Here is a 12,388-nt window from a genome sequence, read left to right on the forward strand (position 1 = left end):
TAGTTGTGCCACTGTAGCGCATGTGCAGATATGGCCTCTTTTGGAAGAGAACCTGCTGTGAGATTCTCCTCAGTGCTGTCACAGCAACAACGAAGGGCACTTGGACATGCAGATAAGACAGACAGGATCCAGACAAAGTGAGTTTCCATTAAACAAAGAGAGGAGAAACAGGTTTGTACCACAGTAAACAGATCTTCAGCTACTAGGGAAAAGAAGTCCTTTGTTGTTATTATACATGCTGTTTTCAAAGCCATTGTGGATGATGGAGGAGTCCTGGGTTTTTTTTTAAAGCTGTCTGAGTTTTAAAAAATAATAAATACTTACAAATGACTTTTCCTGTGTCTTGCAGTAAGATTTGATAGTAAAAACATCAACAAGAAAACTGCTTCCTCTCAATAGAAAATACAGAGACTCTATCAGGTGTGGTGAGAAAATACTCAGATACACTGCCAAATTCACTGGGTTCAATTGTTCTTGGATAAGTTATCCTAAAATTGAAAACCAATGTGCACAGTCTAGCGCTCACAAGCTCTTGGCTGTGCACACTGCTAAGCAACCCTACAATAATAAATGAGCTGCTGGGCTGCACACAGCACTGCTGAGCAAACCGACATTAACAAGTGAAGTGCTTGGCTGTGCACGTTGCTACTGAGCAACCCTACAATAACAAAACGAAGTGTACGATTAAATATGGGGCAAAGCTCTGGAAAGGAAGCAGACTGCAGCCATAAACTCTAATCTCTGTCTTTACCTGATGATCACTGTGGTATCAAGAGATTTATGCAATATATTGTTGTCATAAACAGATAAGAAAAGTTAATAGCACAGAAGTACTTTATATCTCTTTGACTGTAAAGGGTTAACAAGTTCAGTAAGCCTGGCTGTCACCTGACCAGAGGACCAATCAGAGGACAGGATACTTTCAAATCTTGAGGGAGGGAAGTTTTGGTGCTATGCTGTTAGGTTTTGGTTGTTGTCCACTCTGGGGGCTCAGAGGGATCAGATGTACAACCAGGTTTCTCTCCAATACAGGTTATTATAAGTTCAAAATAGTGAGTACTAGATAGATAAAGCGAGTTAGGCTTATGTTTGTTTTCTTTATTTGCAAATGTGTATTTGGTTGGAAGAAGTTCAAATGTGTATTTGGCTGGGAGGAGTTTAATTGTGTATTTGGCTGGGAGGAGTTCAAATTGGTATTTGCTGAAAAGATTTTTAATCTGTACTTGAATACTTAGGCTGAGAGAGTATTCCCAGTGTCTATAGCTGAAAGACCCTGTACCTATTCCATCTTAAATTTACAAGATCATTTTTACTGTTTTTCTCTCTTTAATTAAAAATTTCTTGTTTAAGAATCTGATTGTTTTTCTATTCTGGTGAGACCCCAGGGGACTGGGTCTGGATTCATCAGGGAACTGGTGGGGAGAAAGGAGGGAAGAGGGAGAGAGAGGCTGATTTCTCTCTGTGCCAGGATTACTTTCTCTCAGGAAGAGTCTGGAAGGGGGGAAGAGAAGGAGGGAGGAAGGTGAATTGTCCTCTCTGTTTTGTGATTCAAGGAGTTTGAATCACACAGTGATCTTCCAGGGGAACCCAGGGAGGGGAAGCCTGGGAGAGGCAACGGTGAGGGAAAGGGTTTACTTTCCTTGTGTTGAGATCCAGAGGGTCTGGGTCTTGGGGGTCCCCGGGCAAGGTTTTAGGGGGACCAGAGTGTACCAGGCACTGTAATTCCTGGTTGGTGGCAGCGCTACAGGTTCTAAGCTGGTAATTGAGCTTAGAGGAATTCATGCTGGTACCTCATCTTTTGGACGCTAAGGTTCAGAGTGGGGATTTGTACCATGACAATTGTTCTACATGTACTCAGTGTATCCGTCCACGAACAGCCCCAGCAAAATCAATGGGACTGCTCAATGCTCTTGCAGGCTCCAGCTCTTCACTGTGTCAATGACCCCTTCTTCAGTTATCTCTTCCAACTTGTCCTTTTTCTCCCTTTCCCCCTCACTCCCTTTCCTCTATCACAGGGATTCCAGGGGGCTAGATTTTATATTTTAAATTATTTTTAGAAGGTCTCTCTTATATCATATTTCATAGAATTTAAATGGTATTCTATTATTGCATAGAATATCAGGGTTGGAAGGGACCTCAGGAGATCTATCTAGTTCTAGTGCAACCTCCTGCTCAAAGCAGGACCAATCCTCAATTAAATCATCCAACAGATTTTTGCCCATATCCCTAAATTGTCCCCTCAAGGATTGAACTCACAACCCTGGGTTTAGCAGGCCAATGCTCAAACCACTGAGCGATCTGTCCCCCCTAGAAGAGCAGAAGCCACTTTCTCCATCCCGCACACTGAGTGGCTAGCATGGGACTTGAACCCATGACCTTGGCATTACTAGCACCACGCTCTAACCAGCTGAGCTAGCCATAGCATGAAATGGGAACAATTCTCCAAAGAGCAGCACTGCAAAGGAAAACAAACTCCAGAGGTTTTATACAGTACATGTCGAACAGGGCAGCTCTGGTAAGCACCTTTGGCTTTTTGCAGAAAACAACTGTTTACTTCTAGCAATGGCTTTTTTGTTCTTCCCTTTCCCATCCTCAAGTACTCCAGCTTCTCTAAAGGCTTCTCGGTGTGATATGTGCTAAGAACAGCTAAGGCAAGGCACTTAAAGTAAAGTAAAGAGTCTCTTTACTTTTATGTCACATGGAAAGTCTATTCATTTTTGGAATTGTTAAAGGGCTCTACAGAGACAAATTCCTGCCAAGTGACTCAGCAATAACTCTGAAATGCACAAATAATGTCTTCTTTACCTCTACCTCAAGGAGCTGCTGTCATAACCTTAGTCCCAGATTTGGACCTTAGTGTCCAAAATATGGGGGTTAGCATGAAAACCTCCAAGCTTAGTTACCAGCTTGGACCTGGTACTTGCTGCCACCACCCAAAAAATTAGAGTGTTTTGGGGCACTCTGGTCCCCCTGAAAAACCTTCCCTGGGGACCCCAAGACCCAAATCCCTTGAGTCTCACAACAAAGGGAAATAATCCTTTTTCCCTTCCCCCCTCCAGGTGCTCCTGGAGAGATACACAGACACAAGCTCTGTGAAACTACACAGAGTGACTCCCCCTCTCTGTTCCCAGTCCTGGAAACAAAAAGTACTTTCCTATTCACCCAGTGGGAATGCAAAATCAGGCTAGCAAATCCAACGCACACAGATTTCCCCTGATTTCTTCCTCCCACCAATTCCCTGGTGAGTACAGACTCAATTTCCCTGAAGTAAAGAAAAACTCCAACAGGTCTTAAAAGAAAGCTTTATATAAAAAGAAAGAAAAAATACATACAAATGGTCTCTCTGTATTAAGGTGACACAACACAGGGTCGATTGCTTAAAAGAATATTGAATAAACAGCCTTATTCAAAAAGAATACAAATCAAAGCACTCCAGCACTTATATTCATGCAAATACCAAAGAAAAGAAACCATATAACTTACTATCTGATCTCTTTGTCCTTACACTTAGAAACAGAAGATTAGAAAACAGAACTACTTCTCCAAAGCTCAGAGAAAGCAGGCAGACAGAAAACAAAGACCTCAGACACAAAATTCCCTCCACCCAAAGTTGAAAAAATCCGGTTTCCTGATTGGTCCTCTGGTCAGGTGCTTCAGGTGAAAGAGACATTAACCCTTAGCTATCTGTTTATGACAGCTGCTCTTGAACCAAATCATATCATCAGCTGGAGGGATTTAAATAGGATCCTAGGACTGGGCTGGCCAATCTCTTGGAGTTAAGCCTTTCTTCTTTTGTCCTCTACACCCAGAACAGAGGAGGATTTGGGAGCAGCTCTCAGTCCCTGTACACTGGACCATTTACAGCAGATAGAGAATAGTTTAACACCCTATTGGAACTGATTTCTAACACTGCACTTTTCCCCTCTTTGCTTTGATCTCCAAAGTGGATTAGACTGAAAGGACCTTTGAAAAATACTTGGGAAAAGCAGTAAAATCTCAAAAGGCAAAATGAAAGAGTTGCTTCCTGTGTGCAGTCAACTGGGGAGCTCCTGACAGACACTGCTGGGTCGGCATGGCATACTGCCCAAGTGAAACGTCCTCTGGGACAAAATGAGGATGTTTATTTAATTAAATGACAATCCCAAAATGAACGCAACCCTGTGATTACAATGGAAGTTGCCCACAAGGCAGGAAATACCAGTGTCAAGGGTGTGTGCACACCTTCTACTCTGCCATTGTGCATATGCATTATCACAATGCACTTGGATGACACGGTCATCTGCTAACATAATGCAATACACACTGTTTTTCAAATGGGTACTTGTGTCCCTAGGGGTATGCATGCTCTTGTCAGGAAGTATGTGAAAAAATCCTGCAATGGTGGACAATGCATTTTATTTAGTAAGACCTAGCAATCTAATCATATGTATATTATGACACTATCTCAGAAGGTGGTACGTGGTAGACTCCATTATTTGGAAAGAGGTGCAACCTAAAAAGTTTGAAAACCACTGCAATACACCATAGCATTGGTGGCCAAACTTACTGACCCTCCGAGCCACATATAACCATATTCAGAAGTTCAAGAGCCGAGGTGTGCCTGCTGGACCTCGGGGCTTCTGCCTCACAGGATGTGCCTGCCGGGGCTTGGGCCCACTCCTGCTGAAGCCCTGATCCCCGACAGATGCACCTTGCAGGGCTGAAGCCCGAAGAACACCCTCCCCACTGGCAGAAGCCCCAACCCCACCTTTCCCCTGCAAAACAGAGGTCCCGAGCTGCCCTCCCCCTCCCCCAAGTCTGGTAATGCAGTAGGGCTCCGCAAGCTGCACTTTAATTGTAAAAGCTGCATGCAGCTCATGAGCAGCGGTTTGGCCATCCTTGTGCTATAGTCACAGTGTCTACAGCCTCTGGTTTTATAGTGTGATGTCCCTGGCACTGTGAGAATGGAAGCCACAATGACCAGGCTGGCATTACCTCACACAGCATGCTGGCCAGCCGAACCCCACAGGAGCATGAGACTACTCTATGCTGGAGCCATGGAGTCGGAGGTCGGGGAGGACCCCTGGCTTCCACAGACTGAGAACCAAGCTGATTCCAAACCTCACCCATCCCTGGAATCCCATGAAGCGCAAACCCTGCCTGGGTTCACCTTACCAACAGGCCCCTCCTCTCGAACCTACTCTTGCACACTGGGCTCAGTCTGACTCCCATCGCGATCAACAAAAGTTTCACCTTTGCCTTCAATGGGAACAGGAGTGAGTCTATGGTTAAGAGAGCTCCCACTACCGCTGGTTCAGCCTGTCAGGCCTCTTCCCTTCCTTGCTTCCATACCAGGAATGGGCTTCAGGAGATGTTGATTTTCCAAGAAACCCAAGATTGCTCTGTCTCTTCCTGTCCTTACTGCCAAGGAAACCAGCTGCGGGGGGAGGGGTTGACACATTTGCTTTAACTACTCTTGCACAGGTTGAGAGAGACATTCCAAGGAACTTAATTTGCAAGCTCAGTAAGCAGCTGCTCCCGTGCCTCCAGGTGCTGATCAAAGATAATAGAAAGAGCAGGTTGCTTTTTCCATGGCGTCTCTTACCACACTATGACCAGCTTCATCTCTTTGCTAGGTCCCTGCAACTCTCCTGTGCACATCCTGTGCTTGGCCAGTTCTGACTCCCTCTTTGTGCACTCCTTCCACAAGTATCTCCATGCTTCTCCCCAAACTGCCCCTTAACCCTGGAACATGCTCCCGAGTCCTGTATCCCAAGCCATCTGCCATCTCCCAAACCCAGCTTTTCTCCACAGTCCTTCAGGCAACAATCCTCTAATGCTGCAGTTTCCAAATACTTCACGGTCGCAACTGACTTTTAGACCACCCGTATTTTCACAAGCGCCTCCCACAGTCCTCAACCCCTGAGAATGACTTTCCCAATCCTGCAAATAGGCCAGGTCTTTATAATCCACACGATATCAGCAACAGACACAAAACTGCTCTGTTAGATGCCCCCAACCCCACAACTCTACAATGAGGTAAGAAGGCTTCTTTGGTTAAAAAATCATTCTGGTTCAGCGGGAAATTAAAACAGCAATTAAAATATAAACAAACAAAACTGAAAAATGAGGAAGCTGGTAGCAATGACTACAGCAGTTAGCAAATGCAAACTACTGATTAAGATATCGGTGAAAAATCTATGCCCAGTAAGAAGCAATTCTTTAAATGTGTCAAAAACAAATGAAATCCAAACAGTGGTATAGTGCCATTATGATAAGGACATAAAATTATTAACCACGATTCACAAAAGGCAGACGTATTCCACAACCTTTTTTGTTCTGTATTTGGAGAGAAGCAAGATGATGTATTAGCATCTTACAATTCTATTCCATCAGTATTTTATTATCATGATGATGAGAAGCAACACAGCTTATAACCTAGATGGACTTTTCAAATCATTGGCAAAAGCCTGGGTTGCTATCTGACTGTGCTTTGCTGCATCATGTATAATATGCCCTGTGTTGTTCAGCATGGTACTCCATGCACCAGAATCAGCTGGACAAGAAAGACTCATTACCTAGCCCAGTGAACACACCTCCTGCTGTTAACAACTAAAGCCTATTACTGACAAGCACCTATTAATCCTATCGGTTAAAGCAGTGGCCTCCAACCTTTTTCATCCGGCGGGTGCCAGACGACGAGCCACGGAGGACCGTGGCAGCAGATGAGAATCTGCCGAAATTCCACTGACAAGTGGCAAAGTCAATAGGCATCGCAACCGAAATGCCGCAAAACAAGCAGCATCATCCAGAGGCGTCGCCGCTGAAATGCTGCCGAAAATCAGCAACATTTTGGCAGCGACACCTCTGGATGACGCAGCTTGTCAGCTGTATTTCGGCGGCCAGTATGCAGGCGCACTTAGATGTCCCGCCAGGCGCCATTGCGCCTGCGGGCACCGCGTTGAGGACCCCTGGGTTAAAGTACCATCTAGGGAGACTGCTGCAAAATCTGGAAGAGACAAGAACTTGGTATCACAGCACCCTGAGTGAATTACCTGAATGAATGAACTCTCTCAAGGAACCAGTCATTGCAACTGTGCAGATGAGCTGGAGAACAGGCCAGTTCCAACTGATAAGTAGCAAAATGACTTATACACAGTCTTGGAAGGATTAGATTTTTATTAGTAAATGGCCATTTCACCGTACATATGAAACTGATAAAAATATTTCCATCAATAACTGACATTTATTGACAGGCAATGTAAGAAAAATTACTTAGGAACTTACTAGAGTTTGATTTAAGGATATTTACTTGGTATATTTTAACATGGGATGTTGACAATTTGTGTTTTAACAGTTAAAGCTTTAATTTTTTGAACCTCAGTGTCTACTGTCATGAAATAATTATTTACTGAGTTCTCCATATTGTCTTACTCTCCATAATTTCCCTCACCTGTGAAAATTTAAATTGATAAAAACTGAAGGGAAAAAAAAAAGCAGCTTAAAATTAGGATTACCATATGTCTGGGTTTTCCTGGACATGGCCTCTTTTTTGATACTCTGTCCTCTATCCAAACAGATTTTTCATTTAAGAGGCAATGTCCGGGATTTTTATGTAGCAGATGTTACAGCTCAGAAAGAGCTTGCTCCATGTCCCAACTGATCCCTCCCCTGCAGCTGCTGGATCCCACCCACCCAGGCTCCGGCTCCTAGCCCTGGGGCAGGGGAGAGGCCCACAGGGAGGCCCTCTCCAGTATCTTCTCCAGCATCTCTTTCTCCAACACCCCCTCCAAAATGCACTCTCCACCACCCCCCAGGTACTCCTACCAGTACACACACACACCTCCAGCACCCTCCAATATCCTCTCCAGCACCTTCCAACTGTAAACCCCCCAGTTCCCCCTCCAGCAATGTCCTCTTTGTGGGAACCTGAAATATGGTAACCCAACTTAAAATAAACATTATTTATAGGGAGAGGTTTAGGTTGGATATTAGGAAAAACTTTTCCCTAGGAGGGTGGTGAAGCACTGGAATGGGTTCCCTAGGGAGGTGGTGGAATCTCCTTCTTTAGAGGTTTTTAAGGTCGGGTTGACAAAGCCCTGGCTGGGAAGCTTTAGTTGGGGATTGGTCCTGCTTTGGGGGGTTGGACTAGATGACCTCCTGAGGTCCCTTCCAAGCCTGAGATTCTATGGTTCTATGATCTGTCAAAATTATATTAAAAAAACAAAGTCTGCCAAGCCTAGTTATACATATATTGTTTCACCAACTGACAACATGGTTATGTTAAGCTAAATGCTTCCCAGAAAGCATGTGCCTGAGTTAAAACCCTCTGAATGACTAAAATGTATGACATGTATTTGTATTTCACTCATCGTTTGTCTTAGTTGTCTAGATATCATGCCTAATCACTAACTCAGTTGAGAATGTGGAGGCTGGAGAAACTCTTTATACTAAGAGTAGTACAATTTGTAAGATGAAATGGTGTTTCCCTGCTGGGAGAAACCCTGAGTGTTTCAAAGAGTTCAGCCTAAATCACACAGACTTTGTTGACAAGAGAACTGACAGTTCATAGACAACGAGAGGAAGAAGCCTTGAATTGGCTTGTAAACTAAAGATTTTAGCACTGTATGCATCTTTGGTTAAAGTAGCATAAGATCCCACAGTACTCCTTAAATACCAGAGAAATTTGAAGGGCTTCAAAATTATCACCTGTATATTATTGTATGGGTTTAATGACAAATTGAGAAATAAAGTGCAATTTGTTAACAGTGAGGACTGTCGATCACCAAGAGGGACTGATTGGTGGGATACCTGCAGAGGACCAGGTGTAATTCACAGCAGAAGGGACACACTGGGGGAATTTCCTGGTGTTTCACTGTTGTGCTAGGTGTGTTTATACACCCTATCTGGTCCTATCGCTGCTGCCAATCCCTCAGAGCACTCGACTGCCAGTGTGGACAGTGGCTACCTCCTGGCCTCCCTGTGCCACATTCCCAGTTTGCAATGTACATGCCCAACACCCCAGGCAGATGAAGGTGAGGACTTCACGAGTGGTGCAAGCAGGGGCACCGGCATTTACCAAACCTTGGGAAGCACTGCGCAGGACAAGGAGGTTTCTTGCTCTGAAATGGCTTACAAGTGAGCTCCACACAGCTTGCATGGCTATGTAAACTGCTAGCTGACTGCTGGACAGAAAGGTGACCAGACTGGCCACTCTTTCAGTGACTGGTGCACTCTGGGACAGCAGTGGCAGGACTGACGGAGGTGACTGGGCCACCACAGCAGAGGGATGCATCATATGGGCACTCAGACAACTGAATTAACTCCCATCGAGGCTCAGTGATTCACCAGTGGCCACCAAAATGGCCTGCAACAAATCTGCACATGAGCACAAGAGCACTCCTCACTGATGGAAGGGCAGATCAACAGACTGTTCTCCCAAGGTCATCCCATTACTCCTAGTTACGCCCCTACCATGTATGACTTCAAATAACTCCTCTCCCTCCCTTGGGCTTTATACCCTTCGAATAGTTGTAGATTATGAGCATGCTCCCTCCCCTCTCCTTTAGTCAATGCTTAGCTCAGTTGGTTCTTTTAATCTTTCCTCTTAAGTAAATCCCATCCAGCCCCAAGCAGTTGTGGTGTTCTTCTCTGAATTCCTTCCACTTTTAAATATCCTTCTGGCATTGAGCTGCCCAGAACTGAACACTAAAGCCCAGATACCATCACTAAGTTTCATCTAGGGAGATTAATAACATCCTTTTCTGTAATGCAAAGTTGGAAATTATTCAATGTGGTTCAGTAATGAAGATGTTAATGAACACTGACCCTACCAGCAATCCCTGCACTTTCTACCAGAAATCTCCACCAAACTGGATGCATTACTCTCTTTCAGCTAGAGAGAGAAGTTCCACTTCTAGGGTGGTATTTGCCAGAATCATTCTTCATTGAAAATAAGGTGCTAAATTTCTATTTCTCCAGTATTTCATTACCTCCTGAATTGTCCCTGAGTTTAAAAAAAAAGAAATGGTAGTGGATCAGTAAGCTTGTTAGACACATCACCCAGAACAGCTGATTTGTACAGTAGTTATTCACATTTCCCAAGTACTTCCTTACCAGCTGTTTATCAGCAATAGTTATTCTGCAGAGTCAGCATTCCTTACTAATTGCTTGGACTTCTTTTCTAGATTTTGTATTGAAGACAGATTTAGAAAGAGTTTTGGATCTCAGTCAGTTTTCTGCCACTATGTAACATACAGATTAACTAAGCACTTTCCAAATCTCAGAGCAGCAGAAGATGCATCCAATTATTGTGAGCCGTAACTTTATCTGACAAAACCAACAAACTTGGAAGCAAAGGAAAAGGTCCATTTCACCTCTGTCAGTGCTAGAATGAAATCACTCTTTTTCTTCTAAGTCTGGGGAATTCAGTGCATGTACATGCTTAAAAGCATACAGAATGGCAGAAAATGGGTAGAGAATGTAGGCCCCGTGGGCCACTCTTGGCAGAAGTCCTCACACAATAGGTATGGATGATATTTCAGGGCACAGATATCTCTTGTGAAATTGTATCACTTTGATTTGTATTGTTTTTCGGGGTGCGACCTTCAGTGCTGGTGAAAGATGCTGGCCTGGTAGCCTGGAAGAATGATTATTTCCATTCATTCACAGAACAGGTTCTACACAGGCAAAACAATGTTGCTCACCTCTGCCTGGAGCCCTGCTAGGGGCTCCAGGCAGTTCAATGTCTATTGCTCATTGAGACTCAGGGCCTCTTGTTGGCAGTACGCACAGGATTGCAATTAGTGTCAATTTCATTTTTGTGATGTGGCCACTTAGCTAAGAACTGGCCTGACATGTTTGACTCAGGCTGTTTTGTTAAAGTTGTTTTTCCTTCAGTGTCCCTTAAAAACAGAGCAGGGAGCCCCCAGACTGAGCTTTAGAAATGTGCCCTCTGGTTTGACTGGTTGGCCCAGGACCACTCCACCCATCGGGGGCTTTCTTTGCCATCCCAGGCTGCTCTGCCCTGCCCCAGAAGCTGGCCCCACATACTGCTGGCCCTCGGCACAGCGGCAGGTATCACTGTCCAGGCCTCACCCCCTGCCTGCAGCGCTGCTGGCTGTCCTGGCTGTACTTACCGTCCGCGAGCTCTCCCTGGCCAGCCTCCTGGGCACGCGCGGGGACCCCGGACTCTGCAGAGAGAGGAAAGAGGCATTGTCAGCACGCGCTCCATGGTGGGAGAGTGCGTGAGTGTGCTTGGCCCGAGCTGCGGAGTGAATCACTGAAAGGTGTCAGTGTCTGGCCGAGAAAGGCGGGGCAGTGGGCAGGGGAGCAATGCGGGCATGGGGGGAGGCCGGGCAGGAGCTGAGGAGCAGCCTTGGGCACCAAGGACCCCCTGAGCCACCACCCTCCTCCACTGAGCCCCAGTGCCCCTTCCCTGCTGCACCCCTCCACTAAGCCCTGCACCCTTCCACTGTGCCCCCAGCCCCCTCCACTAAGCCCCTGTACCCCTCCACTGAGCCCTGGTGCCCATTCCCCACAGTGCCCCTCCACTAAGCCCCTGCACCCCTCCACTGAGCCCTGGTGCCCATTCCCCACAGTGCCCCTCCACTAAGCCCCTGCACCCCTCCACTGAGCCCCAGTGCCCCTTCCCTGCTGCACCCCTCCACTAAGCCCTGCACCCTTCCACTGTGCCCCCAGCCCCCTCCACTAAGCCCCTGTACCCCTCCACTGAGCCCTGGTGCCCATTCTCCACAGTGCCCCTCCACTAAGCCCCTGCACCCCTCCACTGCACCTCCACCGAGCCCTGGGTCCCTTCCTGGCTGGGCCCCTCCCCTGGGCCACCACTGCCACTGTACCCTCTACATCCATCCACTGAGCACTATGCCCATCCACTGAAGCACTGTACCTGTGCAGCCCCCCGGAGTCACTGAACCTGCTGTGCCCCATGGTACTGCCCACATGGCCAAGCTCTGAAATGATCCTGAGGGGATGTGTCACTTTGGAGAATTCAACTAATTCTCCATTCTAGTAATGCCCACAGGCCCTGATCCTGAGCAGGGCCTTGTGCTGTACCAACTTAGACTTAGAGGTCACTGCAAACAATCACCTCAACATGAGCTCTCAGTGCAAAAAGGGCTAATGTATGAAAAGGGGAATATTAAAGGAAAATAATCTTGCTTGTGGACAGACCATACGTAGGACCACTACTAGGATACTGTGTCCAGTTCTGGTGACCACACTGCAGGAAGGATTGGAAGTTCTGGAGCAAGGTCAAAGGAGGGCCACCAAATGATCCAGGAGCTGGGAAACAAGATTTTCTATGTGAAGCTCAAGGAACTCCATTTACTCAGCTTATTGAAGAGAGAATTGAGACCTGCCCTGATCACTGTGTCTAGGCACTGACACA

The 12,388-nt window shown here is 46.1% G+C and overlaps 1 protein-coding gene across 2 annotated transcripts in view; it reads right to left on the reverse strand.

Moving 5' to 3' along the window:
* The window catches only part of GAS7 (growth arrest specific 7), a 112,082-nt gene that overhangs the window by 55,238 nt on the left and 44,456 nt on the right, over positions 1-12,388 (reverse strand). For both annotated transcript variants that reach the window (XM_030534848.1, XM_030534847.1), the window contains exon 4: positions 11,118-11,171. In XM_030534848.1, the coding sequence (XP_030390708.1) occupies positions 11,118-11,171 (54 nt within the window). The remainder of the gene's footprint in view (positions 1-11,117; positions 11,172-12,388) is intronic.

Source organism: Gopherus evgoodei, chromosome 15, assembly GCF_007399415.2.
Source record: "Gopherus evgoodei ecotype Sinaloan lineage chromosome 15, rGopEvg1_v1.p, whole genome shotgun sequence".
Lineage (NCBI taxonomy): Eukaryota > Metazoa > Chordata > Testudines > Testudinidae > Gopherus > Gopherus evgoodei.